Source organism: Cuculus canorus, chromosome 20, assembly GCF_017976375.1.
Source record: "Cuculus canorus isolate bCucCan1 chromosome 20, bCucCan1.pri, whole genome shotgun sequence".
Taxonomy (NCBI): Eukaryota; Metazoa; Chordata; class Aves; order Cuculiformes; family Cuculidae; genus Cuculus; species Cuculus canorus.
The window spans coordinates 11,916,538-11,943,337 of record NC_071420.1 but is presented as its reverse complement, the minus strand read 5'-3'; the positions used below and the strand labels follow the sequence as shown (position 1 = coordinate 11,943,337).

At 58.1% G+C, this 26,800-nt stretch overlaps 2 protein-coding genes across 2 annotated transcripts; both read left to right on the top strand.

The window, feature by feature from the left end:
- The first annotated feature begins 3,242 nt into the window (after nt 1–3,242).
- LOC128854205 (huntingtin-interacting protein 1-like) lies at nt 3,243–7,129 on the top strand. Its single transcript, XM_054085405.1, has 5 exons — nt 3,243–5,013; nt 5,591–5,733; nt 6,095–6,152; nt 6,579–6,659; nt 7,062–7,129. The coding sequence occupies exons 1-5, from the start codon at nt 4,827–4,829 to the stop codon at nt 7,127–7,129; spliced, it is 537 nt and encodes a 178-aa protein (XP_053941380.1). The 5' UTR covers nt 3,243–4,826.
- A 2,645-nt stretch (nt 7,130–9,774) lies between these two features.
- On the top strand, nt 9,775–26,749 carry HIP1 (huntingtin interacting protein 1). Its single transcript, XM_054085404.1, has 26 exons — nt 9,775–9,959; nt 10,211–10,272; nt 11,384–11,524; nt 12,056–12,113; nt 14,116–14,191; nt 14,623–14,754; nt 15,375–15,472; nt 15,588–15,660; nt 16,039–16,222; nt 16,316–16,404; nt 16,491–16,607; nt 16,688–16,789; nt 18,014–18,208; nt 18,353–18,500; nt 18,643–18,729; nt 18,826–18,933; nt 20,894–21,030; nt 21,112–21,222; nt 21,329–21,387; nt 21,521–21,614; nt 22,482–22,582; nt 23,174–23,279; nt 23,446–23,569; nt 23,787–23,848; nt 24,346–24,457; nt 24,771–26,749. The coding sequence occupies exons 1-26, from the start codon at nt 9,775–9,777 to the stop codon at nt 24,779–24,781; spliced, it is 2,772 nt and encodes a 923-aa protein (XP_053941379.1). The 3' UTR covers nt 24,782–26,749.
- Nucleotides 26,750–26,800: the final 51 nt, after the last annotated feature.

The window sequence follows — 26,800 nt, the reverse complement described above, 5'->3', positions numbered from 1 at the left end:
CTCCCTCCTTCTGGAATCGTATTTCTCACTTATGTCCTGGGGACCCACCACAAATATACTGGGTGGTTGTCTTCATTCTTTCCCTTTGCTTGCCTTGAAGGTGGAGGAGTGATTGGTTCGTGTTGTCTCATGCTGCCCCAGCTCTCATGATGTTGTCGAACTCATTATTTTTGCTGGAGACTCTGGAAAGCCAGGAGGAGCAGTGGGTTAAGTCTTTGCACATGCCACTCATGGGCACATCACCCTGTGGATCCAACTTCTGCTTTGATACCACCCTGGTGCCCTCGGGAGAAGCTGGGAGCTGGTAGGGTGGTCTGGTCAGACACACGCAGAATGAGGATCCTTCAGCTTCTTGTCATGTTTCTACAATGATGTTGGTACCAAAGCTCTCAAGGCAAAGACTTTGGTGGGAGTCACACAGCATGGTGTCACCATGCACTGAAGAGCAAGCATGATGTCAATCTGAAGTCATTGTCCTCCCAGCCTCAGGAGAGCACACCCAGAGATTGTGATGCTGCAGGATGCAGCAGCCAGGCAGGTCTCTACCAAGGAAAAACCTCATGGCAACTCTGTTGGCTTCCAGAGATCATTGGATGTCTCCCTGTTTGTCTATGTGCCAGAGGGTGGTGGGGCAAGGTGTCCTCAAACAACCCTGCAAGGCCTGCATCCTGTTGTCCCTTAGTATTCAGGCTGTCTATGGGACACCTTGGTCCTCTCCTGCTGGCACCCAAGCTGCTGTCATTGGCATCTCCTCCTAGAGGGACATCTCAAGCCACCACCACTGGGAGTGTACCTCAGCAGATGCAGCGAGGTTTTGGGGTCTCTGACACCAGAGGCCAATGTTCCTTTGGGGAAAATGTGGTTCCTTTTATGGCCCAAGAGAAGGGTCTGGGACTTTGGAGCCGATTTCCCGTCTGATGAGAGGCAGGAGGTGAGAAGAGTGGTGGCACCTTCAGGGAGATGTTCACACAGCCCTGTTGCACGTTCTTCACCCCTGGAGTGACTCTGGAGCAGCAGCACCTTCAGGGAGATGCTCGCATGGGCCCTGGTGCCGGTTCTTGATCCCTGTAGTGACTCCGGAGTGTAGCCAGGCAGGAGGGAAGTGCTTTTGTTCCTAAATTAATCAATCCAGAAGCCAGATAGCCTGGATCAAATGATGGGAAGGTATTTTCCAGGTCTCCTCTTGTTCCCTGTTCAAGTGGAACATTCGGGAACGAGTGGGAAGTCTACAAGTTACCCCATTTGTGCTGAGCATCCTCTTATCATGGACGCAGGGATTTACCCGTGCGTGTCCAAGCCACCTGGCCCTGTGAGCACTGCCTTTCCAACTTCCTTTCCCACCGACTGCTGACTGGCACAAAGCCGGGCTTGTTCCCTGTTCCTGCTGCTGGCAGAGCCGCTGGGCGCCTGGCAGAGGGGGGGACCACAGCATCCAGGAGCTCTCGCTGGTCCTCAGTGGATGGTTGAGACCTCCTGGCATTCTCCAGCCAGCTTTGCTTTGGGATTTTGCTGGAGGAAAACCTTCCCTGAACCCTGATGAGGTTGGGATTTGCTCTTAGTGATGCTTGAAGAGAGATGGAGCCCTCTGCAAAGCTTTTTCACACACCACCCCCCAGTCCCACACACCTCCTGGGCCAGAGAGGGAGTTTCAGTGTGCTGGGATTTGGCATTATTCAAGCTCATGGATTTCTCTTTCCAAGCTTCTTGTCATGTCTCCCTGCTCTCGTGCTTTCCCCTGTGTCGGCAGGCTTGGTTGCAAGCGGTTTTCTGGAGGTAGGGTCCATCCTGGTACTCCATTTATAGAAAGGAATTAAGGAGAAATGAGGGAGCATCGCTAAGAGGATTTGCGCTGCGACTTATTCAGTTTCTCCAAATAATTTGCAATAGTTCGGAATTCCTTAATCACCATTCATTTCCTCTTGGAAATTAAAGGAGAGCGGGAAGGTGGAAGCCCTGTGTTCGGTTCTGGAGTCCTCAGCACAGGAAGGAGTGGGCTGGTGGGGTGTCCCTGTTGGTGCATGTGGGGGTCTGTCTGGTGCCACGGTGTTCAGGCGAGGTGTCGCCCATCCAGGCGTTACCACCACTGGCCTGATAACCCTGTCCTCATCCTCCTCACTTGTGGAAGGGTTTAGTGATCGTACCATGGGGTGTGATGCTCTTGGGTGCAAAAGTGCACAGAGCAGCGGCCTCCAGCAGCGGGAGTCGTTGAACAAAATCCCTGCAAGAGCAAGGTCAGGCAGGGGAGACCTCATCGCTCTCTGCAGCTCCTGGAAAGGAGGTTGTGGTGAGGTGGATTCTGGGCCCTTCTTCCAAGGGACAAGGGATCGGACAAGAGGAGACGGCCTCAAGCTGTCCTAGGGGAGGGTTAGATTGTATATTATGGAAGATGTCTTCACTTCCAGAGTGATGAAGCACTGTCAGAGGCTGCCCAGGGCAGTCATGGCGTCTCCATCCCTGGAGGGGTTCAAAAACCGTGTGGCCGTGGCACTTCGGGACATGGTTTAGTAGGCACGGTGGGGTTGGGCTGACGGTTGGACGAAGTGAGCTTAGAAGGTTTTTCAAGCTTTAATGATTCCATGATCTATGGCACTGCTCATCCCTTAGAGGTGACGCTTGCTGCTCTGCGCTCCTCAGAAAATCTTTCCACTGTCCATCACGTCCGCAGAGCTCAGGATGGAGGCTGTCACCTGGATATGGGAGCTGCCAGACCCTGGTCGTTTTGCCACCTTGTGTCTGGGTGGTCACAGGGTTCTCTTCATCTGGAAAATTTGTCCTTGCCTTATCAGGAATTAAGTGGTTGAATGATTTGGGTTGGAAAGGACCTTAAAGATCATCCAGTTCCAAAAGAGAATCTAGGAAAGGGAAAACCAGCAGGAAGCAGCAGTTAAACTGGGAGCTGTTTCTAGCTTTCCCAGGGAAGCAGCAGCCATGGGCACTACTTCTCCAGCCCCGTCTGATCTTTCAAGGACCGGGAAGCGGACCACAGTGCGGGAGGGAAGCTGGCTGGCTTCAGGAGAAGTGTGCCCCCATCCTGCTCTGGCTACAAGCCTCCACTTGCCATCTCCAGCATTGCACTTGCCTTGTTACTCATGGTCCAGGGACACCTATCCCTGGAGGTGTTCCAGGCCAGGTTGGATGGGGTTTGGAGCCCCTGATCCAGTGGGAGGTGTCCCTGCCCGTGGCAGGGGGTGGAACTGGATAGGCTTTCCTACCCAAACCACTCTATGGATTCTGCTTTCCAATGCAGATGTCGGGGATCTCCTGAAGCCCCCGCTGAGGAGCCTGGCAGAGCTAGCATTCTGTTTAACCTCCAGAGGGCAGCAGCAGCTCCTGGAAGCATTTGCCAGGCAGGATTTTTAACTCCATTCCTGCCCCTTGGGAGCTGTGGCTGGTCCCACACAGGAGCAGGAGTGGGGTGATGCAGGTGCAGGGGCCACCCTCTCGGCAGGCTCGTGTGTTGCTGAGTGCCTGGCCACCTGCTCCGGGACGTTCCCTCTGCTTAAGGGGAAAGAAATGTCTGGCTCAGCTCTGCTAAAATTGCCAATTACGAAATAAACCAGTCGAAGCAGTGGGATTAATCCCACTGCCTTCCTCACTGCAATCCTGCTTGCATCCCCACTCGCTCACCCTCTCAGCTCTGCTACAGGTTCATCACGGTCAATGCCAGGGACTCCGTGCTGAGGGAGCACGGACACCGACCGGAGCCACCCCACGCAGGTGGGATCCATGGATCTGTGTCCTCGCTGTGCTGGGAGCATTCAAACAGTTGCATCTCAAGACCTGCCATTCCTGGCAGAGCAGAAGGGCAGCTGGTAGGAAGGGTTGCACTGTAATGGGTTGTGCTGGTTCCCGATGGGATCAGAGTGGCTGGGGAGCACCGGGCAGTGGGGACTGGTTGTACCATGTGTGGATGCGCCTATGGCCAAAAGGAGGGCATTGGAGAAGGAAAGTCATTAACGTGGAACGACTGAGGGAACAGGCTGTTTATCCTGGAGAAAAGGAGGCTGAGGGGAGACCTCATCACTGTCTACAACTGCCCGAAAGAAGGCTGTGTAGAGGTGGGTTGCTGCCATCTTATCCAAAGTGACAGGGATAGAATGAGAGGGAATGCGCTCAAGTTGCACCAGGGCAGGTTCAGATTGGACGTTAGAAAAACAATTTCTTCACGAGAGGGTTCTCGGGCACTGGGCAGAGGCTGCCCAGGGAGGTGAAGGAGGTCACCATCCCTTGCAGGGGTGTAAAAGACAGGTAGATGAGGTGCTCAGGGATGGGTTAGTAGTGGACAGGTATGTGGGTCAGTGTGGGGGAGGTGGATGCCTGCCAGGGCAGGTGCCTGCTCTGTGGGCAGGAGGGCTGCATCCTGCCCGTCCGGTCCCCACAGCTGGAGCTGTGGCCGGCCGCAGGCCAAGACACCAGCTAGAGCAGAGCTGCTCTCCTTCAGTGCCCATTAAGCTGGGATCTGGCCTTTGTCACCAGACAGTGCTGGCAGCCCAGGTCCTGCCTCCGCTCTGCAGTGCGTGGCGGTCTCGCCACCCCACTGCCCCCCAAAATGCCCTTTCTGCTCAGCTCCCCCTCCACAAAGCAGAGCAGGAGCTGCTGTCCATGATCCAGGGGGCAGGAGAGGGAGATTTGCCTTCCCTGTGCCTGTCCTACTGCCCCAAGGGCAGCAGAGGGTCCTTTGTGGTCGCTACTTTAATTGCGTCGTTATTATGCAGAGTAAATGAATCCTGGCAGCAGCTGAACCTGGCGGATGCCAACCACAGCCCAGAAAGGCATCTGGCACCGGGCAGCATCCAGCTGGCACGAGCGGAGGGCTGGGGGCCTGGATGGGACCCAGCCAGCGCCAGGTGCCGGAGGAGCCAGGGGGTTCCAGCGGGAAGTGTGGGGGGACCGGAGGGGGAGCCCAACCCCTTCCCATCTGCCCCCCTCCACCACTTCTCTTTTGCAGACCGTCAGGCATCAATAAGGCCATTAATGCGCAGGAAGTGGCTGTCAAGGAGAAACACGCCAGAAATATCCTTCCCAAAGTTGGCCACAGGAACAAGCGAGCGTGGGAGCGGGCTGGGGCCACCCAGAGCAGGGGCAGAAGCGAGGCAGCACGTGGGGGAGGGGCGCTGGCACACAAGCTGGCTGCTGAGGGGGGCAGGATGGGACCCTGGGGGGCTCTGGATGGGAGTTGGGGCTTCCCTGGTGTGGCATGGGGTCCCTGCTCCCGCTGCTGCCACCTTTGCTTGTTGGTGGATGCCCAGCCTCATGCGCCTGGCAATGCCATCCCATGGTGGGGTAATGGGGAGGAATGCCTACAGCAGGTTGTCTATGCTGGGGAGAGGATCATTCATCCTCAGGGGCACTTGTCGCTAAAAGCTGGTCCCCAGCATCCCGGCAGGGCAGCCAGGGAGGCTCGGCGGATGAGCGTGCCCCAGCCCCAAGCGTGATACAGCGCTCCTACCGTGGTGGTGTGGGGCTGGAGGAGAGGGGACAGAGCATGTCTGAGCTTGGCAGCTCCCTATGGTGGCCTGATGGTCTCGACTCTGCAGTACAAGCTGATCTCCATCACCTCTGGAAAGGAGTGTTCCTGACTGACCACCACCATGCATCCTGGGCACACACCACGAGAAGGGGGCGCAGACCTTCTGGTCAGTGGTGAACCGGCTGCCGCTGTCAGGCAACGCAGTGCTCTGCTGGAAGTTCTGCCATGTCTTCCACAAACTCCTCCGGGACGGCCACTCCAATGTGAGTGCCACAAGCTCGGGGCCACATCCTTTCCCCTGTGGGGCTGCAGGAGGTGCTGGTGGGTCAGTGGAGATCAGCACAAGGAGCTTTGCGGAACCCCTCCAGTGCTGCTCTGCCCACAACTCCCCCTCCACTACAGCCCCTGGTGTTGACGTTGGTGCTGGAGCCATCAGCAGGGATCCTCCTGCCCCACTGTAAGGCTGGGGAAACTGAGGCACGCGGGGGCTGGGAGGCAGCCAGTGGGCTGCAGGGTTGGGAGCACATCCCAACCTCCCATTCTTCACCCCAGTTGCCCAGCTCTTATTAAGGCAACACCTTGCCCTGGTGCTCTGCCTGCTCATTCTCCTTATTGTTCCTCCAGGTCCTGAAAGACTCCGTGAGATACAAGAATGAGCTTAGTGACATGAGCAGGATGTGGGTAAGCAGCTGACACCCCAGGGGTCCTTGACAGCGCCCGCTGCCCTGGCCATGCTGGTCTTGGCCAGGGGAGCCAGGCTCCAAGAGCTGAGCTCAGCCGTGACTGCCCTGACCTCCCTGATTGGGTTTGCTGGTCACGTGGGTATCCCCTTCCACCCAAATCGAATGCCTGCTTCTATTTTCTGGCCAAACACAGTAAAACTTGGCTCTGGCTGTCAATATCAGCATTGAAATCTGCAGAGAAGGTGATACAAAGGTCCTTCCCGGTCCCTTCCGTGTGTTTGTTGCAAGCCAACCTGCAGCCAGGGCGGATGAGGAGGGGTTTGCCTGTGGTTTTGGGGAGGAAAGGGAGGGGTCATTCCTGCTGCAAGGGGAGGAGGGCTTTTCGCAGCCTGACCCGGGTCTCAACAGCTCTTCGATGTCCCCAGGCCACCTGAGCGAGGGTTATGGGCAGCTCTGCAGCATACTACCTCAAACTGCTGAGAACCAAGATGGAGTTCCACACCAAGGTGAGCGTCCCGGTCCCTGTTCCCGTGGCCACAGCAAGGGGTGAGCGATGGGGAGCTGGCGTGAAAGCGGTGGCAAATGTTATGCAAGGAAGGACAAGGGTGGGCAGAGCCATCCTCGATGCTGTCTACCACTGTGGGTCCTTTCCATGGTCCATCCTGTTCCATGAAACATGTCCAAGCTGCCAGGGGTCCATATTGGGGGAAATGTCTTCACTTCCAGAGTGGTGAAGCCCTTTCAGAGGCTGCTCAGGGCAGTGGGGGAGTCTTCATGCCTGGAGGGGTTGAAAAACTGTGGCCGTAGCACTTGGGGACATTGTTTAGCGGAGCGGTGGGGATGGGCTGAAGGTTGGACTGCGTGAGCTTTGAGGGCTTTTCCAATCTTAACAATTCTCTGATTCTAAGGTGAGCGGCAGTGCCTCTCCAGCCAGCGGGCAAGCACAGGTCCAGCAAAGGATGGAGGAAACAGATAGAAATGAATAGAAACCAGCCTTTGATTGGACTGAAATTTGGGTTAAGACACTCTAGTGCTCTTCTGAAATAAGATTTTTTTATAGACAGGAAAAGTGGAGTGGAAGCCTGGAAATGTAAGAATGATGGGGAATAGCGATTAAATGAATCTGAGCACTGCCCAGCACGCACAGCCTGAGGTCGTTTTAGCAGGACTTCAACAGAGTCGCAGCTTTGAGGTTTCTTTATGAACATCCAGCTCATAGCAGACTGTAAATTCCTCCTTGATTCCTGAGGAAAATTGGGACAAGGTAAGCACAGAAGAAACCCCCCTGCCCCCAGCTGCCTTGGTGCTCTCGGGGGCTTCTGCTCTCCGCCACCTGTCCTGCTGGGAAGCAGCTCATGGAACGCATACAGGATCAATCCTGGACAGAGTCAGTGTGGTGTCCCATCCTGACCCTACCCAGTGCTGTCCCAGCTTGAAATAATCCAGTGCTGGTCACTGAAAGCTATATTTTTTTCTCTTCATAGAGTCATAGAATCACCAGGTTGGACAGGACCCACTGGATCATCGAGTCCAAGCGCCCCTAAACACTCCCTTAAACCACGTCCCTAAGCACTTCATCCACCTGTTACTTAACACTTCCAGGAAGGTGACTCAATCACCTCCCTGGGCAGCCTCTGCCAGTTGCCCGAATGACTCTTTCTGTGAAAATTTTTCCTGATGTCCAGCCTGAACCTCCCCTGACGGAGCTTCAGGCCATTCCCCCTTGTCCTGTCCTCTGTCACTTGGGAGAAGAGCCCAGCTCCCTCCTCTCCACATCCTCCTTTCAGGTAGTTGTAGAGAGCAATAAGGTCTCCCCTCAGCCTCCTCTTCTCCAGGCTAAACAACCCCAGCTCTCTCAGCCGCTCCTCGTAAGACTTGTTCTCCAACCCCTCACCAGCTTTGTTGCTCTTCTCTGGACACTCTCCAGAGCCTCAACATCCTTCTGTGTGGTGAGGGGGCCCAGAAACTGAACACAGTACTCAGTGGGCGGTCTCACCAGTGCCGAGTACAGAGGAGAATCACTCCCTGGACCTGCTGGTGACCCATTTCTGATACAAGCCAAGATGCCATTGGCCTTCTTGGCCACATTGCGCACACTGCTGGCTCATGTTCAGTCGGGCTGTCAACCAGCACCCCCCATGGTCCTTCTCTTCGTGCAGCTCTCCAGCCACTCTTCCCCCAGTCTGTAGCACTGCATAGGGTTGTTGTGCCCCACGTGAGGACCCGGCATTTGGCCTTGTTAAACCTCATGCCATTGGTCTCGGCCCAGCAGTCCAGCCTGTTCAGATCCCTTTGCAGAGCCTCCCTACCCTCCAGCAGATCGACACTTCCTCCCAGCTTAGTGTCATCTGCACACTTGCTGAGAGTGCACTCAATGCCTTCATCCGTGTCATTGATCAAAGACATTGAACAGAGCTGGACCAAGTACTGAGCCCTGAGGAACTCCACTTGTAACTGGCCTCTAGCTGGAGTTAAACTCCATTGACCACCACTCTCTGGGCCGGCCATCCAACCAGTTTTCAACCCAGGAGAGTGTGCGGCCTGTCCAGGCCAGAGGCTGACAGTTTCTGAAGCAGAATGCTGTGAGAAACTGTGTCAAAGTTTCCTTCCCTTTGGGGTCTTAGACCACGGGTGCTCCTGGGCATGGGAGCATCCCAGGGGGATCCAAGGGGACCACACAGATGGGGTTGTTCCCATCGTCAGGAGTGCTGCTGGGCCTAGCATGCTTTCTTTGGGCTGGGCTTCAGAAAAGGATGCACTGGCTCCAGGTCTGTTCCATGCATGCCAGCTGCCAGTGGTGATGGGGAGCTGGGTTGGAGAAAGGGAGAAGTGCCTTCTCATGCCTCAGGAAGCTGCGCTTGTGTTGATGGAGCTTATGCTTTAGGAATAGAATAGGGTGTGGTTGTGGCATTAAGATGACAGTGGTCATCAGTAGAGCAGCTTCCAGTGCTGAAAGGGGCTCCAGGAAAGCTGAGAAGGGGCTTTTGATCAGGAGGACGAGGTTGAACGATTTTGAACTAAGGGAGGGGAGATTTAGGCTGGATATGAGGAAGAATTTATTACAGTGAGGGTGGGGAGGCCCTGGCCCAGGTTGTCCAGAGAGGTGGTGGAGCCCTCATCCCTGGAAACATTCAAGGTTCAAGTTGAACAGGACTCTGAGCAACCTGGTGTGGTTTAAAGATGTCCCCTGCTCCTACAGGGGGGTTGGTCTGGATGGACCAACACAGCCCAAAGGATTCCTGTGATTCTATGTGCTAAGAGGACAATGGGAAGTCCTGGTGGGCTTGGAAGCTGTGCATTGGCTTGAGTTCCCTATCCTTACAGGAACGGGCATGTTTGGTACCCATGGTGTTTCCTTCCTTTCCAAGCTCTGCTGGAGAGAGGTGTTCTCTGAAACCAGACTGTATCCATCACCCCACTTTGGTTTGGAGCTGTGATGTGACCTTCCCCGAAGCTTCTGGGCAGCAGGAATACACTTTGCCTCTGGAGCAGATATTGTCTCCTTCCTCTCCTGCTGTTAGGGAGTCACACGTGTGCTGCAGCCCCAGCTCCTCCCTTCTTGGCATGGTAGTAAACCCAGGGAAAACGTGCTTTTTCTCGCTGGGGGAGAATACAGGCCCTATGAATAGATCTGGCCCCCATGGATCAGCAGCCCTGGTGCTGCCAGAGCTTGTGGCTGGAGCAGGACATCCTCCAAAGCCCTCTCTCACCTCCTGTTTCCCCACACAGAATCCCCCGCTTCCCCGGCAATCTCCAGTGTCCGACCGGCAGCTCGATGAGGCAGGAGAGAATGACGTCAATAATTTGTGAGTGCAGGGCAGGGGCAGGAGGTGAGGGAGGGGACAGATGCTGGCAGGGTGGCACGGTGGTGCCCAGCGTCACCAGCAGCCAGGAGTGGGACCTCACACCTTCTCCCCCAGCCCGTGCCACGGGGCGGCAGAGCCCTGGGCAAGGCTGCTGCATCCAGGCTGGAGCGCCCAATAACATCCCTAGGGTGGTACCTGGCCCATGGGTGGCCGTGGGGTGCTCCCCAACTGTCCTCATCCCTTATTCCTAGTTTTCAGCTGACTGTGGAGATGTTTGACTATCTGGAATGTGAGCTGAACCTCTTCCAGACAGGTAAGCCCCACACTGTGCTGCCTGAGGTTGGGATGGGGGTCCATGGGGGCTGAGCTGCCATGGGGTGAGGCTACAAAAAGGACAATGTCTGCGTCACAGCTCGTCTCTTTTCTGGGCACTTCAAATCATAGAATATCCCAAGTTGGAAGGGACCCACAAGGATCATCGAGTCCAACTCTTGTCCGTGCACAGGACACCCCAACATTCACACCGTGGGGCTGAGGGCATTGACCAAACGCTTCTGGAATATTGTCAGCCTTGGTGCCGTGACTGCTTCCCTGGGAGCTGTTCCAGGGCTCCACCACCCTCTGGGGAAGAATCTGTTCCTCATGTCCAACCTAACCCTCCCCTGGCACAGCTTCCTGCCATTCCCTTGGCTCCTGTCCTTGGTCACCAGAGAGAAGAGCTCAGCGCCTGCTCCTCTTCCTCCCCGTGTGAGGAAACTGCAGAGAGCCATGAGGACTCCCCTCAGCCTCCTCCCCTTCAGGCTGAACAGACTTCATCCGCTCCTCACACTCTTCCCATCTAAACCCTTCCCCAGCTCTGTGCCCTCCTCTGGATGCTCTCCAGTACCTTTAGATCCTTTTTATCCTGTGTCTCCCAGAACTGCCCCAGTGTTCAAGGTGGAGCCGCCCCAGTGTGGAGCAGAGTGGGACAATCCCCTCCCTGGCCCGGCTGGCGATGCCGTGCTGGATGCACCCAGGACACGGTTGCCCTCTTGGCTGCCAGGGCCCTGCTGGCTCACAGTCAGCTTGTTGTCCCCCAGCACCCCCAGATCCCTTTCTGCAGGGCTGCTCTCCAGCCTCGTGCTCCCTGGACACCTCACCTGAATTATCAGTAGTCGGTGTCTCTCGTGCCGTGCTGCCTTGTGGCAGCGTTCCTGCAACACTGGAGCTCAGGACCAATCACCTCCAGCCCACAGTGCCAGACTGAAGCACTCCCAGTTCTGCATGGGAATTTCCCCTCTTGCTGATCTGGCACAGTGCTGCAGGGCAGTGGGGTTCTTGCTAGAGGGGAACATCTGTTGTTCTGGGTGGTGGTTGTGGATGTAGGCGGCACAGCACGCGCTGCTGCCGGAGGCTGAGCCCGAGCTTATGCTCCTTCCCCGCAGTGTTCAGCTCCCTGGACATGTCACGCTCCGTGTCGGTGACCACCGCGGGGCAGTGCCGCCTGGCCCCGCTTATCCAGGTGATCCTGGACTGCAGCCATCTCTACGACTATACCGTCAAGCTGCTCTTCAAGCTCCACTCCTGTGAGTGTCCAAGGTGCCACAGAGAGGGATACTGGGAGACATCCCCCTGCCCCAGCTTGGCCGTTCACCCCCTATTTCCTTCTCAGCGTTTTTGTTGGGGTGAAGGGTGACACCAGAACAAGGGATGAGGGGGTGGAAGCACTAGCAGACCGAGGTGTCCCAGGAGCTGCCCTACCAAATGCCCCTTGGCCACAGGGACAGTGCCACCAGGAGCTCCCCTGGGTTTGGGCAGGCGCTGGCTGCAAAACCTACATCCCCCAAGACCTCAAATTGTGGTGGCAGCTGCTGGAACACCAGCTTGCAGCCTTTCCCTGCCCCAGGGGTATTTGGGGAAGCATGGATTTCCCTCTTGCATGGATTTCCCTCTTGCAGCTTGGATACTGACCAGGAGCATTCAGACCCCGGGAGGAGGGTGGCTATCTCTAGGAAAGGCCCATCCCCACATGGCGCTACTGATAGCTTGTCCCCTGATCCATGTTCCTTCCTGGCATGGAGACACCTGGTGATGTTTCTACTTCCTTGTCCTCCTAGGTCTGCCAGCGGATACACTGCAGGGCCACCGGGATCGCTTCCTGGAGCAGTTCAGAAAGTAAGTGCCCAGCCCCGAGGACTCTTTCTCCCCACTGCTGACGATGCTCCTGGGGTGCTGCCGGGGTGGAGGGAACACAGGGGGACACTGGAGCGCCTGCACGGGCTCAGCAGCCGAGTGATGGAGATGGAGGAAGTGCAAGAGTCAGTCTTGCTTGGGGCTTTGAAATCTAACCTGCTTTGAGCTCTTGGCTTTCCCTGGAGATTCCTCCAGGACAGTCGCTCTGCCTGGCTAATCCACAGCTACTGAATTACCAGATAATGGTGTTATTATCTGAAGGACATGGAGCTGTTGGAGCGAGTCCAGAGGAGGCCATGGAGGTGATTGGAAGGCTGGAGCACTTCCTGTCCGAGGCCAGGCTGAGAGTTGGGGTTGTTCAGCCTGGAGGAGAGAAGGCTGTGGGGAGACCTTAGAGCAGCTTCCAGTGCTGAAAGGGGCTCCAGGAAAGCTGGGGAGGGGCTCTTGGTCAGGGAGTGCAGAGAGAGGATGAGAGGAAATGGTTTTGAGCTGCAAGAGGGGAGATTGAAGTGAGATCTTAGGGAGAACTGTTTTGCTGTGAGGGTGGGGGGCCCTGGCCCAGGTTGCCCAGGGAGGTTGTGGCTGCCCCATCCCTGCAGGTGTTCCAGGCCAGATTGGATGGGGCTTGGAGCCCCTGATCCAGTGGGAGGTGTCCCTGCCCATTGCAGGGGTGGAACTGGATGGGCTTTGAGGTCCCTTCCAACCCAGACCACTTTATGAGTCCATGGTCCTGTGAGATGCAAAGACAGGGCTGTCCTAGGTCAGTAAATGACCAGGCTGATAGCAAGGGTCAGATTTTGAACGCAAGTGTCTGGAGGTGATCAGCAGCATCGGTGCTGGAGCTGATCCTCTCACCATATTTCAAATGAGATGGAAACAGCGAGCAGTGAAGCGCCGTGGCCTCAGGTACAGGATTATTTAGGGTATTCAAAACTGAAAGTGGCTGCCAGAAGCAGGGGAACATCTCACGGCACTGGGGGGGAACACAGCTCGATTCAAGGTCACAAACTGCGTACCAGCTCGTGTGGCAAACAGACCAGGAGTGGATGTCAGCAGAGAGTGGGGTTGTCCATGGGCTCTGATCACCCAGGGCACCGAGATACCCACTGGGAGTGGCTGGAAGGGAGGGAAGACACAAATGGCAAGGTCAGGCACTGCTGCTCCTCCGCAAAGCTGGAAATCTTGAAGGGAGGGAGCCCTGCTCCTGAGGGAGGTGCTCCAGTGGGGAGCTGAAGGTGATGGTGCAGACATGGCCTCCAGGCAGGAAGCCCCCAAGACACTGATGGCCAGGGCTGTAGTGGTGGTGAGAGTTCTCAGCTGTCCCTTCAAGCTTTGGTCATGATGAGGACAGCAGAGGCGTGACAGCCACTCTGCTGCACTTTGTGGTTTCGTAGGCTCACAGAGTGGTTTGGGTTGGAAAGGACCTTTGAAGATCATCTAGTTCCAATCCCCCTGCCATGGGCAGGGACATCCCACTGGATCAGGCTGCCCAACGCCCCATCCAACCTGGCTTTGAACACCTCCAGGGATGGGGCAGCCACAACCTCCCTGGGCAACCTGTTCCAGTGCCTCATCACTCTCATGGTGAAGAAATTCTTCCTAATGTCCAGTCTAAATCTGCCCCTCTCCAGTTTGTACCCATTCCCCCTGGTCCTATCCCCACGAGCCTTTACAAATAGCCCCTCTCCAGCTTTCCTGTAAGCCCCCTTCAGGTACTGGACATCTCCCTCTTCAGGTCCTTCTTTCTGATGGGACCTGATGAGGTTTATGGGAGAAAGACTCCAACAGTCAGATTTTGCCAGTGGTGGGAGTCTGGCGATGGGGTCTTCCCAGGACCGATGGTGGGTTTGGTGGCAGCTGGCACAGCACGGTGGCGTGGTGACCCCCCTCCTGGAGCCAGGTGTGGGGTCGGAGCTCCCCACAGTTGGGATGAGGTGTCTGGGTTGGGCAGGAGCCTTCTCTGACAGTTCCCTTCGCTTTGCAGGCTGAAGGACCTCTTCTACCGCTCCAGCAACCTGCAGTACTTTAAGCGCTTGATCCAGATCCCACAGCTGCCGGAGGTGAGACCCCATGGTCCCCACTCCCCATATTTGCTGTCTCCAGGGCCGGTGGCACTGGGACAGTGCCCAAAAGGATTATGTTGCACCTGCTTCCCAGGGCTGGTGCCAGCGTGAGGCTCAGGGAACCTGAAGCTCACCCTTGCAGCCCTCCCTGTGTGGTATCCTGCAGGATGGAGCTGCCGCTCCAGATGAGATCCCCTCTTGCACCAACCCTCAGCCCTTGCCAGGATCCATCCCTGTAGGTCCTGGCCCCATCCCTATGGGTTCTGGCTCTGTCCCTGTAGGTCCTGGCCCCATTGCTATGGATACTGGCTCTGTTCCCACAAGTCCAGACATGGCCAGCTCAGCCCCAGGGCAGGATTTGGACCACGCGTGAAGCCCTGTAGCAGTGCCAGTCCTCCCCACCCAGCCGTGTTCCCTTCCCTCCCCAGAACCCTCCCAATTTCCTGCGTGCCTCAGCGCTGTCGGAGCACATCAGCCCTGTGGTGGTCATCCCCGCTGAGGCGTCCTCACCTGACAGTGAGCCTATCACGGACCTGGTGGAGATGGACACAGCTTCGCAGGTGAGCTGTGCAGTGCTGCCTGTGCCCCTCAGGCTGCCAAGAGCATGGCGAGTGCCCTTCGGCTCCGAGACCACGGCTATTGCTCCAAACCATGCCGTGGTCGGGCTGAGACAGTGGAGATGGCCTTGGGTGCTGGGGGGCATCACTACAGAGTCCGTGTGGGTGCTGGGTGTCACACGTGGGTGCTGCTAGGTCTGAGCCAAGCTGACTTCATCTCACATGGCTTCTTTTAGTGATTTGGTGCCCTCCAGTGTTGGCCGGCTGGAGATGTTTGGCTTCCCAGCATCCCTTCTCAGCTCTCTGTGCTTCCGTGAGGTCTTCACACCCCTTTCCACCAAGGGTTGTCCTCAGGCGCTGGGCCTTTTGGGAGGGGAAGGGGTGTGCAGTGACAAGACTCGAGAGATCTCCCCGGTCTCAAGAGTTGAGTGGGCGTGGACCAAAGATGCTCCATGTTCAACACTTTCAGTGTCCTGGGAGTAGCAAGGGGGATCCAGCCCCGGTGACCACACAGCACGAGCACAGCACATGGGTTGGCTCGGTGGTGCTGCTGGGGTCTTAGAAAGGCCAAGGGCTCCTGTGCGGTGGTGGGGTTACCCAGGTCCTCGTTACTCTCCCTGCAGAGCCTGTTTGACAATAAGTTCGATGACATCTTCGGCAGCTCCTTCAGCAGCGACCCCTTCAACTTCAACAGCCAGAATGGGATGAACAAGGATGACAAGTGAGCAGTCCCGGTGATGCTGCAGAGGCAGCTGGGATCAGAGTAGGAACTCCCTCCCTGACACGGGCCACCGTGGCTGGTGGCACTGAGGACGTACCTGGTGTCTCCTTCCTAGGGACCGGTTAATCGAACAGCTTTATGGCGAGATTGCAGCCCTGAAAGAGGAGCTGGGGAACTTCAAGGCTGAGGTGGGTGACAGCCATCCGGTGGTGCCACTCAATGAGCACCTGCGTGGCAGGATGAGACCCAGCAGCTCTTGCTGGGAGTGGAGCTGGTGTGGTGGGGGCCATGTCCCCACATGGGCAAGGCAGTGCCCCTCTCTGTCTGTCCCACCGTGTCCCCAAAGGCTTCTGCGTCCCTGGCAGCCATCCCTGGCCATATGGGCAGTCCACAGTTGTCAGAGCAGAGACCAGGCTCAGCCACACTGCCCAGCATCCTCGATGCTCAGCCCGGCTGCGTTTGGGGCTCTGTGGAAGGGGGTGGCTGCTGGACGATACCAGCAGGCATTGGGCGGTGCCAGCAGCCACCATACAGTGCCAGGAGCCCCTCGCCTGCTGTCCCCGCAGAGCGCCCGAGGCGCGGTGCAGCTGCGTGGCCGCGCCAGCGAGCTGGAGGCCGAGCTGGCCGAGCAGCGGCACCTGAAGCAGCAGGCTCAGGATGAGAGCGAGTTCCTGCGGGCCGAGCTGGAGGAGCTGAAGAAGCAGCGGGAGGACACTGAGAAAGCCCAGAGGAGCCTGACAGAGATCGAAAGTGAGCGAGGACAGCCGGCATCTGGCTTGGGGTGGGGGTGAGCCCCAGAGGTGGGGTCCTGGGTGCTCAGCTCGGTGTCCCTGTGTGTCCCAGGGCGGGCGCAGGCCAATGAGCAGCGCTACAGCAAGCTGAAGGAGAAGTACAGCGAGCTTGTGCAGAACCATGCGGACCTGCTGCGAAAGGTGGGCTCCCGAAACCTCCCTTTCACCCCAGTTCTCAGCCATACCCTGCAATGCCAGCAGTTACTGAGCTCCTCTGCCATCCTCAGAACGCAGAGGTGACCAAGCAGGTGACGATGGCCAGGCAGGCACAGGGGGATGTGGAGCGGGAGAAGAAGGAGCTGGAGGACTCCTTCCAGCGGGTGAGCGAGCAGGCTCAGAGAAAGGTGAGTGGGGACAGGGCAGGGGTTGGTAGGGGGCAGCCCTGTAGGGTGCCAGTGCTGGCAACCTCTCTTCTTGCCTGCAGTCGCAGGAGCAGGCAGAGGTGCTGGACACGCTGAAGCGGGAGCTGGCAGCCAGCAGGCAGGAGCTGCAGGTCCTCCAGGGCACGCTGGAGTCCAACACGCAGGTGAGAGCCCATGGGTGCCCCCACCACCACCTGAGGACGGGCAGCCTGGGCAAAGTAGAGGGTCTGTCTGGTGCCACAGTGTTCAGGCGAGGTGTTGCCCATCCAGGCGTTACCACCACTGGCCTGATAACCCTGTCCTCATCCTCCTCACTTGTGGAAGGGTTAAGCGATCGTACCATGGGGTGTGATGCTCTTGGGTGCAAAAGTGCACAGAGCAGCGGCCTCCAGCAGCGGGAGTCGTTGAACAAAATCCCTGCAAGAGCAAGGTCAGGCAGGGCAGTTCTCCCGATGTAAAACCAGAAAGACATGGAAGGGCTGGAGCATGTCCGGAGAAGGTAACGGAGCTGGGGAAGGGGCTGGAGCCCAGGGGCTCTGGGAGCAGGTGGGGGTCCTTGGGCTGTTTAGTCTGGGAAAGAGGAGGCTGAGGGGAAACCTCATTGCCCTCTATAGCTCCTGGAAAGGAGGCTGTGGTGAGGTGGGTGCTGGGCCCTTCTCCCAAGTGACAAGGGATCAGACAAGAGGAGACGGCCTCAAGTTGTCCCAGGGGAGGGTTAGATTGGATATTAGGGAAAATGTCTTCACTTCCAGAGTGGTGAAGCCCTGTCAGAGGCTGCTCAGGGCAGTGATTGAGTCTCCATCCCTGGAGGAGTTGAAAAACTGTGTGGCCGTGGCACTTGAAGACATAGTTTAGCAGGCACGGTGGGGTTGGGCTGACGGTTGCACTGGATGAGTTTTGAGGGCTTTTCCAGCTTTAACGATTCAATGAAAACCCAGCAATGAGCACACCATCACATCACAAGCCTTTGCACGGGCTTGCTGCCATGCCAGAGGGCATTTCATGCTTGCAAAGCTGTGGAGGACAGCAGGGCTTTCCAGGTTGTTGCAGAAGGCAGAAGTTGGCAGGGGAATGGAGCTGCCCATCCCTGCGGCAGACACGCAGCAGGACAGGGATGGGGCAGAGCTGCTTCCAGGGCCCTCCATCTGCTGCTCCATCAGGATGCTGACAGTTGTAAATTTTCACTTCCAAACGACAAAAGAGTTCCCTACGAGGCTGTCAGTGCAAGGGTGCTCCGAGGCAGCGGGCGATGCAGTGCTGCAATCTACACAGACTGCGATGCAAAGAGCAGGGACGGCTGGAGTGGCCCAAGCCTGGACCATGAGCAAGTCCACAGACTGGAGGGTTTGCTCTCAGCACAGCCCCAACCACTGTTTTTGTCCACACAGGCAGGAGTGGAGCAGAGCACCCGGATCGCTGGCCTGGAGCAGGAGCGGGACAGCCTGAGCCAGGCGGCAGAGCAGCATGGGGAGGAGATGGCCGCGCTGCAGGCTGAGCTGCAGCAGCTGCGGGACACACTCAGCCGCGAGCAGGAGAGCAGCAAGGTGGAACTGGAGACCTTGCAGACCCAGCTGAGAGACAAGGTAACCCAGGGGGCCCTGCGGGGCATCCCAGCATCCCCCTCCCTGCCAGGCTGCGGGGGTTCGGCAGAGCTGGAGGCAGCAGTGGGGTGCAGAAGAGTCCCAGCTGGCATGGATGGGGCCGTGACAACCACGCTGGCTTGGCAGGAGAGCGGGGAGCAGGCACTGCAGCAGCACCTGGCAGAGGAGCAGTTTGCCCTGCTGCGGAGCACGGCGCAGGAGGCAGAACGGATGGTGCAGGATGCCCTCAGTCGCCTGGAGGATCCCGCTCACATCAGCTGCACCGGCTCAGCAGGCGAGTTCTGTGGTGTTTGCCAAAACCACCATCATCCCAACCCACAACTCTGCAAAGCCTCCGGCCCTGGTGTCCTGCAGGCTGTGTTGGTGGCAGAGAGCAGCTGTGCAGTATTTGAGTCCTGCCTGCTGTCTGCCTGCAGATTGCCTCCTCTCCAGGACGCTGGCAGCCTCCGAGTGTGTCGAGCGGCTGCAAGATGCACACAGCAAATACCTTTCTAATTGTGCAGGTGGGTGCTGGGGGACAGGGGCAGCTCTGATGCTCGTGAGCCGGGTGAGCAGCACCTGCTGGGGCTGAGACGATTGCTCTCTCTCTCCCCCCACAGCTGTGGGCTCCCTCCTGCCCTGCCTGGCCCTCTTCGCCCACCTCGTGAGTGACACCCTCGTGCAGGGCAGTGCCACCTCCCACGTGGCCCCCATGGAACCCGCCGACCGTGAGTGCTGCCCCACAGCCCGGCAGGGGAGCGTGGAGTGGGACAGGCAGGGACCAGGTGGGCAGGATGCTTGGGATACGGGGGATGCTGAGACAGGCAAGGACCGGGCGGCAGGATGCCTGGGATACAGAAGATGATGAGACGTGGATGACCCTTCCCATCTACAAGAAGGGTTGCAGGGAGGATCCGGGGAACTACAGGCCTGTCAGTCTGACCTCAGTGCCGGGGAAAGACATGGAACAGGTAATCTTGAGTGCTATCATGAAGCACATGCAAGAGAACCGGGTGATCAGGCCCAGTCAACATGGGTTTACAAAAGGCAGATCTTGCCAAACTAACCTGATCACCTTCTATGACAAAATCACTTGACTACTGGATGAGGGAAAGGCTGTGGATGGAGTCTTCTTGGACTTCAGTAAAGCCTTTGACACAGTTTCTCACAGCATTCTGCTTCAGAAACTGTCAGCCTCTGGCCTGGACAGGTGCACACTCTCCTGGGTTGAAAACTGGTTGGATGGCCCAGAGAGTGGTGGTCAATGGAGTGAACTCCAGCTGGAGGCCAGTTACAAGTGGGGTTCCCCAGGGCTCAGTACTGGGTCCAGCTCTGTTCAATGTCTTTATCAATGACCTGGATGAAGGCATTGAGTGCACCCTCAGCAAGTTTGCAGATGACACTAAGCTGGGTGGAAGTGTGGATCTGCTGGAGGGTAGGGAGGCTCTGCAGAGGGATCTGAACAGGCTGGACTGCTGGGCTGAGACCAATGGGATGAGGTTTAACAAGGCCAAATGCCGGGTCCTGCACTTGGGGCACAACAACCCTATGCAGTGCTACAGACTGGGGGGAGAGTGGCTGGAGAGCTGCATGGAGGAGAAGGACCTGGGGGTGTTGGTTGACAGCCGACTGAACATGAGCCAGCAGTGTGCGCAGGTGGCCAAGAAGGCCAATGGCATCTTGGCTTGTATCAGAAATGGGGTCACCAGCAGGTCCAGGGAGGTGATTCTCCCTCTGTACTCGGCACTGGTGAGACCGCACCTTGAGTACTGTGTTCAGTTCTGGGCCCCTCACCACAAGAAGGATGTTGAGGCTCTGGAGTGTGTCCAGAGAAGAGCAACAGAGCTGGTGAGGGACTGGAGAACAAGTCTTACGAGGAGCAGCTGAGAGAGCTGGGGTTGTTTAGCCTGGAGAAGAGGAGGCTGAGGGGAGACCTTATTGCTCTCTACAACTGCCTGAAAGGAGGTTGTGGAGAGGAGGGAGCTGGGCTCTTCTCCCAAGTGACAGAGGACAGGACAAGGGGGAATGGCCTGAAGCTCCGTCAGGGGAGGTTCAGGCTGGACATCAGAAAGAAATTCTTTACAGAAAGAGTCATCAGACACTGTCAGAGGCTGCCCAGGGAGGTGGTCGAGTCACCTTCCCTGGAAGTATTTAAGGAGCAGGTTGATGAAGTGCTTAGGGACATGGTTTAAGGGAGTGTTAGGGGCGGTTGGACTCGATGATCCAGTGGGTCCTTTCCAACCTGGCGATTTATGATTCTATGTGGAACTGGGTGGCCAGGATGCCAAAATAAGTGAGATGGTGAGGCATATGCTGAGACGGGCAGGTACTGGGTGGGCAGGATGCTGAGGTGAGGAAGATGCTGGAGTGGGCAGGAGAACAGGTGGGCAGGATGCTGAGGCGAGAAGGATGCTGGACTGAGGAGGATGTTGGGACAGGCAGGAGAGCGGGCAAGGAGGATGCTGGGGTAAGGAAGATGCTGGGGCAGGCAGGAGAGTAGGCAGGCAGGATTCTGGGTTGAAAAGGATACTGGGATGAGGTGGATGGTGGGGTGAGGAGTCTGCCGGAGTGGGTGGGCAGGAGAGCGAGCAGGCAGAATGCGGGGGTGAGGAGGATGCTGGAGCAGGCAGGGGCTGGGTGTCTCCATCCCCATGTGCTGCATCCTCAGCCTCTCCTGCTGTCGTGCAGGTCTGCTGGAGATGTGCAAGCAGTGCGGCAGCGAGGCTGTGAGCTACCTCAGCGCCCTGCAAGACCCAGGGACAGTGGAAGGCGCTGACTGCAGCCTGATGACAACCTGCCTAGGCCGGATCAGTGCCATTGGGGAGGTTGGTGTCCCAGGATGGCTGCTAGGATAGGGTTGGGCTGTGCCACCCTGGACGGCCCCTTTCATCCCCTCCCATCTGCAGGAGCTGCGGCCCAGAGGACTGGACATCAAGCAGGAGGAGCTGGGTGACCTGGTGGACAAGGAGATGGCGGCAACGGCAGCAGCCATCGAAACGGCGTCCACCCGGATCGAGGTGAGGGTCACCACAAGGTACCCATGGGCACCGTGCCTGCCTGGAACACCAACCCAAGGCCAGGGCTGTGCACAGGGCTCAGCACATCCTCTCTTTTCTCTACCAGGAGATGCTGAGCAAGGCACGGGCTGGCGACACTGGGGTCAAACTGGAAGTGAACGAGAGGTGAGTAGTGATTGGGGTGCTGGGCAGAGCCGGGCAGGCTGGATGGGGCTGAGTGCTGCAGGTGGAGCGGCTGCCCCATGGCTCTGGGGTTGCCCTGCCCCTCACATGGGGCTCAGTGAGGTTTCTCTCGCAGGATCCTGGGCTCCTGCACGGGCCTCATGCAGGCCATTCACGTCCTGGTCCTGGCCTCCAAGGACCTCCAGAGGGAGATCGTGGAGAGCGGACGGGTGAGTGGAAGGCAGGGGTGTGGGCAGGGCAAAGGCAGCAGGGTCTTGGCCAGTTGGGGGCCACTGCTCACACGCTGGGGACATGTTCTGAGCCTTGGCCCAGTGCCCATCAGCACTGGCTGCCAGAGCTCCTGCCTCAGCCCCAGGGTCTCACCTGGCTTCGGTACTGGGGTATCAAAGAATCATAGAATCACTAGGTTGGAAAGGACCCACTGGATCAGCGAGTCCAACCGTTCCTAACACTCCCTTAAACCATGTCCCTAAGCACTTCATCAACCCGTTCCTTAAACACCTCCAGGGAAGGTGACTCGACCCCCTCCCTGGGCAGCCTCTGCCAGTGCCCAGTGACTCTTCCCGTGAAGAATTTCTTTCTGATATCCAGCCTGAACCTCCCCTGGCAGAGCTTCAGGCCATTCCCCCTTGTCCTGTCCTCTGTTACTTGGGAGAAGAGCGCAGCTCCCTCCTCTCCACAACCTCCTTTCAGGTAGTTATAGAGAGCAATAAGGTCTCCCCTCAGCCTCCTCTTCTCCAGGATGAGGGTTGATCCCCCATCGTGTGTAGGGAGCCATGTAACCCCTGGGGGTTCTGTGTCTCCTGAATTCCCACACCCATCCTAAATCATAGAATCATGGAAAGGTTTGAGTTGGAAGGGTCCTTAAAGATCATATAATTCCAACCCCCTGCCATGGGCAGGGACGACTGTCCTTGAGTCAGGTTCCCCAAGGCCCCATCCAACCTGGCCTTGGAACACCTCCAGGGATGGGGCATCAGTGACTCACGCTATTCTCCCATGAGCAGGGGACTGGGGGTCCCAGGCCCTGCCACCCGGCTGTCCCCAGTGCATGACCGTACCTTTCCTGATGGCAGGGTGCAGCGTCCCCCAAGGAGTTTTATGCCAAGAATTCCCGCTGGACTGAAGGTCTCATCTCTGCCTCCAAGGCTGTGGGCTGGGGTGCCACCGTCATGGTGTAAGTGCCACTGTCATCTGAGGAGCAGGGCAAGGATGGTAGTGTCCCATTGTCCCCATGGGGAGGAGAGGGTGAAAGGATCATAGAATCATTGAATGATTTGGGTCACAACAGACCTCAAAGCCCATCCAGTTCCCCCCCTGCCACGGGCAGGGATACCTCCCACTGGATCAGGGGCTCCAAGCCCCATCCAACCTGGCCTGGAACACCTCCAGAGATGGAGCTGCCACCACTGCTCTGGGCAACCTGGGCCAGGGCCTCCCCACCCTCACAGCAAAACAGTTCTCCCGAAGATCTCATCTCAATCTCCCCTCTTGTAGCTGAAAAACATTCCCCTCAATCTGTCCCTGCCCTCCCTGATCCAGAGCCCCTCCCCAGCTTTCCTGGAGCCCCTTTCAGCACTGGAAGCTGCTCTGAGATCTCCCCACAGCCTTCCCTTCTCCAGGCTGAACAACCCCAACCAACTCTCTCAGCCTGGCCTGGTACGGGAGGTACTCCAGCCCTTGGATCATCTTCACAGAGGACCCTGCTGTCCCCATGGGGAGGGGATGGGGGCAGGATGCTCCACCCCTTCTCTCTGCCCTCCTGCAGTGACGCTGCCGACCTGGTGGTCCAAGGCAAGGGGACGTTCGAGGAGCTGATGGTCTGTTCCCGGGAGATCGCAGCCAGCACTGCCCAGCTAGTGGCAGCCTCCAAGGTAGGAGCCTGGTGCCCAACTCCGGGAGATGCTCCACCCTCGAGCAGACAGCAGCAAGGCTGCTCCCCTGGCTGGGGTTTAGGGTGATGCTGGGGCGACCCTGGAGCACCATGTGGTCACCCCACACCGAGGGGCATAAACACACCTGTCCTCTCTGCCCTGGCAGGTGAAGGCAGACAAAGACAGCGCCAACCTTTGCAAGCTCCAGCAAGCCTCTCGGGGCGTCACCCACGCCACGGCCAGTGTAGTGGCCTCCACCAAGGCTGGGAGGTCACAGGTGGAAGAAAAAGGTAGGAATGGGGCTGCAGGAGCATGGATCTGCACTGGCACCTCTGCTCTCGGTGCTCACTGCCTTCGGTTGGCCTTGTCCTGGAGGCCTCTGCCTGCCACTGCCTTTTTCTGCCTGTGTCTCCTGTGGTGACAGACCCTGCCCACAGTGTGGGGGCTACTTAGGGGTCCGAGCTGAGGAGCAGAGCTCAGAGGGACTGGTGGTGTCTTTCTTCACAGACAGCATGGACTTCTCCAGCATGACGCTCACCCAGATCAAGCGTCAGGAGATGGACTCCCAGGTAGGAGGTTCCCCTCCCACTGGTACTTAGTTTGGGTCAACGAGAGGTTGCCCAGGCTGGAGGAGAGATGGGGGTTGAACGTGCCCGCCTGCCCGGCAGCACCAGCCCATGGGGAAAGCCCAAGGCATAAAGGCAACAGAAGTGTTTGCCCAGGAGCTGGCATGCGGTTGGTCTCTGAGCCTTCCCTGATGTCACCATGGTGGTGCTGCAGCCCACAGAACCCCCCCTGCTCCTGCGTGCCTGCTGCGCTGCCCCACAGCACCCATGGAAGCATCGCCAGGGAATTCCCCTTCCCTGGGTACCTCCATGAGTCTCTCTGCCTTCACCGACCTGCACAGGCAGCGCCCACGGGAGCTCAATCCCCTCCCATCACAGCACCCCTGGGATGAACCTCGATGGTCTCTGGGCTTCATAGTGGGGAGATAACAGGTGGGAAAGGGTTGCTGTGGTGCTGTGCCACGGGGCAGGATGACCAGGGTGTGCATGATGTCCTGCAGGTGCGGGTGCTGGAGCTGGAAAACCAGCTGCAAAAGGAGCGGCAGAAGCTGGGGGAGCTGCGCAAGAAGCACTACGAGCTGGCAGGAGTGGCCGAGGGCTGGGAGGAGGATGGTAAGTGGATCCCAGTGCTGCTCTGGGAAGGAGCTGGGCAGGATGGGGAATCCTTGGTTTCCCCTGGGCTGGCAGGAGCAGAGACTGAGAATGGTTGGAATGTGTGGGCAAAGCCTCAGGGATTTGTGCAGGAGTCTGTGGGACCCACAGCACCCCTGGGCAGGGTGCTGGGGCTCTGCCACCCTGCGGAGCCCTGGTGTCCTAGTGGAATAGGCGGGAGGGACCCTGTGGGACACTGCATCACTTCAAGGGGACGTCACATCACATCACAGGGGGACACTCTGCAACCCCTGACCATCTCTCCTCCCTCCAGCTGCAGATTAGCACCTGTGGTGGGAGTAGCCCGCGGAGTCACCCCTGCGGCGGGCTGGGACACAGCTCAGTGCAGCCTGTTGGAAAGATCCACGATAAACTGGTGCAAGAGCCACCCCGAAGCACACATCCTCTGCGTCCCCCCGCCAAGAGCTGCCTCTAGCTCCGGAGCACTGAGAGCCCGGGGCTGGGAGTGAGGGCTCACTGGGCTAACGCCAGCCACAAACCGCACGTGTATTTATTAGAGCTGCTTGGGGTTGGGGGAGTCTCGGGGGGTGGGGGGGTCTTTAACCCTTTAGTTTTGGTTTTGCACAGATTTTTTGAACTCTTTGAGCTGGCTCTGGCTGAGCGAGAGCAGTTGGGTTTCTTTCGCCTCTCGCTGCTTCTTCAGCCTTAACCCAGTCCCTGGCTTGGTGCAAACATCTCCCCCCTCTGCAAAGGAGCCTCTGCGGTGCCAAGGGGTGCTGCCGGGTCGGGAGCCAGCTTTTAGGGTGCTGCTAGGCTTGGTGCTAGGTGTGCCCCCTCTTCCCTTGAGGGCACCGAGTGCCTTTGGCCGCTGCAGGGTACATTCCCGTGGGAAGATCCAGCTGGTGAGACTGGGAGCAGCCAGTGGTGAGGAGGGAGCAGGGCGGGCAGTGGGAGGGATGCCGCTGTGACCTGCCTCCCCTCCATGCCATCCCCCACCCCTGAGCTGACCTGCCCCGACAGATCACTGTGTTCATGCCAGCAATAAACCCTCCGAAAGGTGCTGGGCGTGGGTTTGGGCAACCATGATGCCACCGCACAAGCCACCAGCTCCTGGGGACAGGGGGTGGCTCCAGGACAGCAGCACAGAGGGTTTAGGGACAGCTAGGGAGCCCCAGAACCAGAGCACCCGAAAGCCAGAGCAAGCACTTCCCCATGCCTGTTGGCTCTGGGCTGGTGCCACCCCATGCCCTCACCGCTCTCTTGGTTGCACGGGGGATTGGTGCAGGCTGGCACCGGCCAGGGAACCTTTGTGCCTTGGAGCAGGGGGTTAGAGGGCAGGGGGGGTGTCTGCCAGCGCCAGCCCCCAGCTCCTTTCACTGCAGCAGGGACCATGGCATCAGCCTGTGCAGCGCTGTCCCTGTCCCCCATGGACCTGCTGGTACCCTTGGCAGGGCCAGGGTGTCCTTCCCAGCCTGACAGCGTTGCTGCCTGCACCCCACCACCATGCAGTGACCCCCACCAGCCACCTCAGGGCTCTGGAGGTGCAGGATTTGGCTTTTTGTCCTTTAGTAAGTGGTGGCATCGCCCAGATGGGCTGGGCTGTCACTGCGTGCTTTCCCAGTGACATCCATCAGCACTGGGAGCAGTGGGACCTGCCTGCATATCTCCCCTGCCTGGCCATCACCATGGCCTCAGGGCTGGATCCCCTACACCCAGGAGAGCGCAACCCTCCACCGGGCAGGGGTGTGGTGTCCCCTGGCCAGCCCCGGTGCCAACACACCCGCTCTGTGCTCCCAGCCTGCTGGGGACACTCCAACTCCCCAAACCTCACTGCAGCCATACCCGACCTGTGCTGGCTCCCCTCCGGATCCAATACCAGCCATCCTGTTCCTGCAGGACCCGGGGAGCCCCAGAACCCTCCCTGCTCTTTTGAGGGGGGTCTCGCCTGCGTGGGGAACCCCCAACTACCTCAGGCCTCCAGGCCAGGTTGGGGCTGGGGACATCGAGGAGGTCACGGTGTCACGGCGGTGACAGGGGATGGCAGCACCACTCATGGCTGCAACTTCTTCTCCTTTTTATATCTTGGCCAGGTGCTGGCAGGGGGGCAGCGTCCCCCCAGGGTCCCCAGTGCTGGTGGCCGGTGACGGGGATGGCGGCGGTGCCCCTGCAACTGCAGGTTGGGTTGATTTTTTTTTTCGTTCATTGTGTAATAATAATTCCTGCGTCGTGTGGTTTCAATTTTTCAATAAAGCCTTCAGCCCAGCCCTAAGGCTCCAGGGAACCTGTGCCACCAGAGACCTGTGACACCAATGGGGACCCAAGGCTCAGCCCTCAAAAAAATAA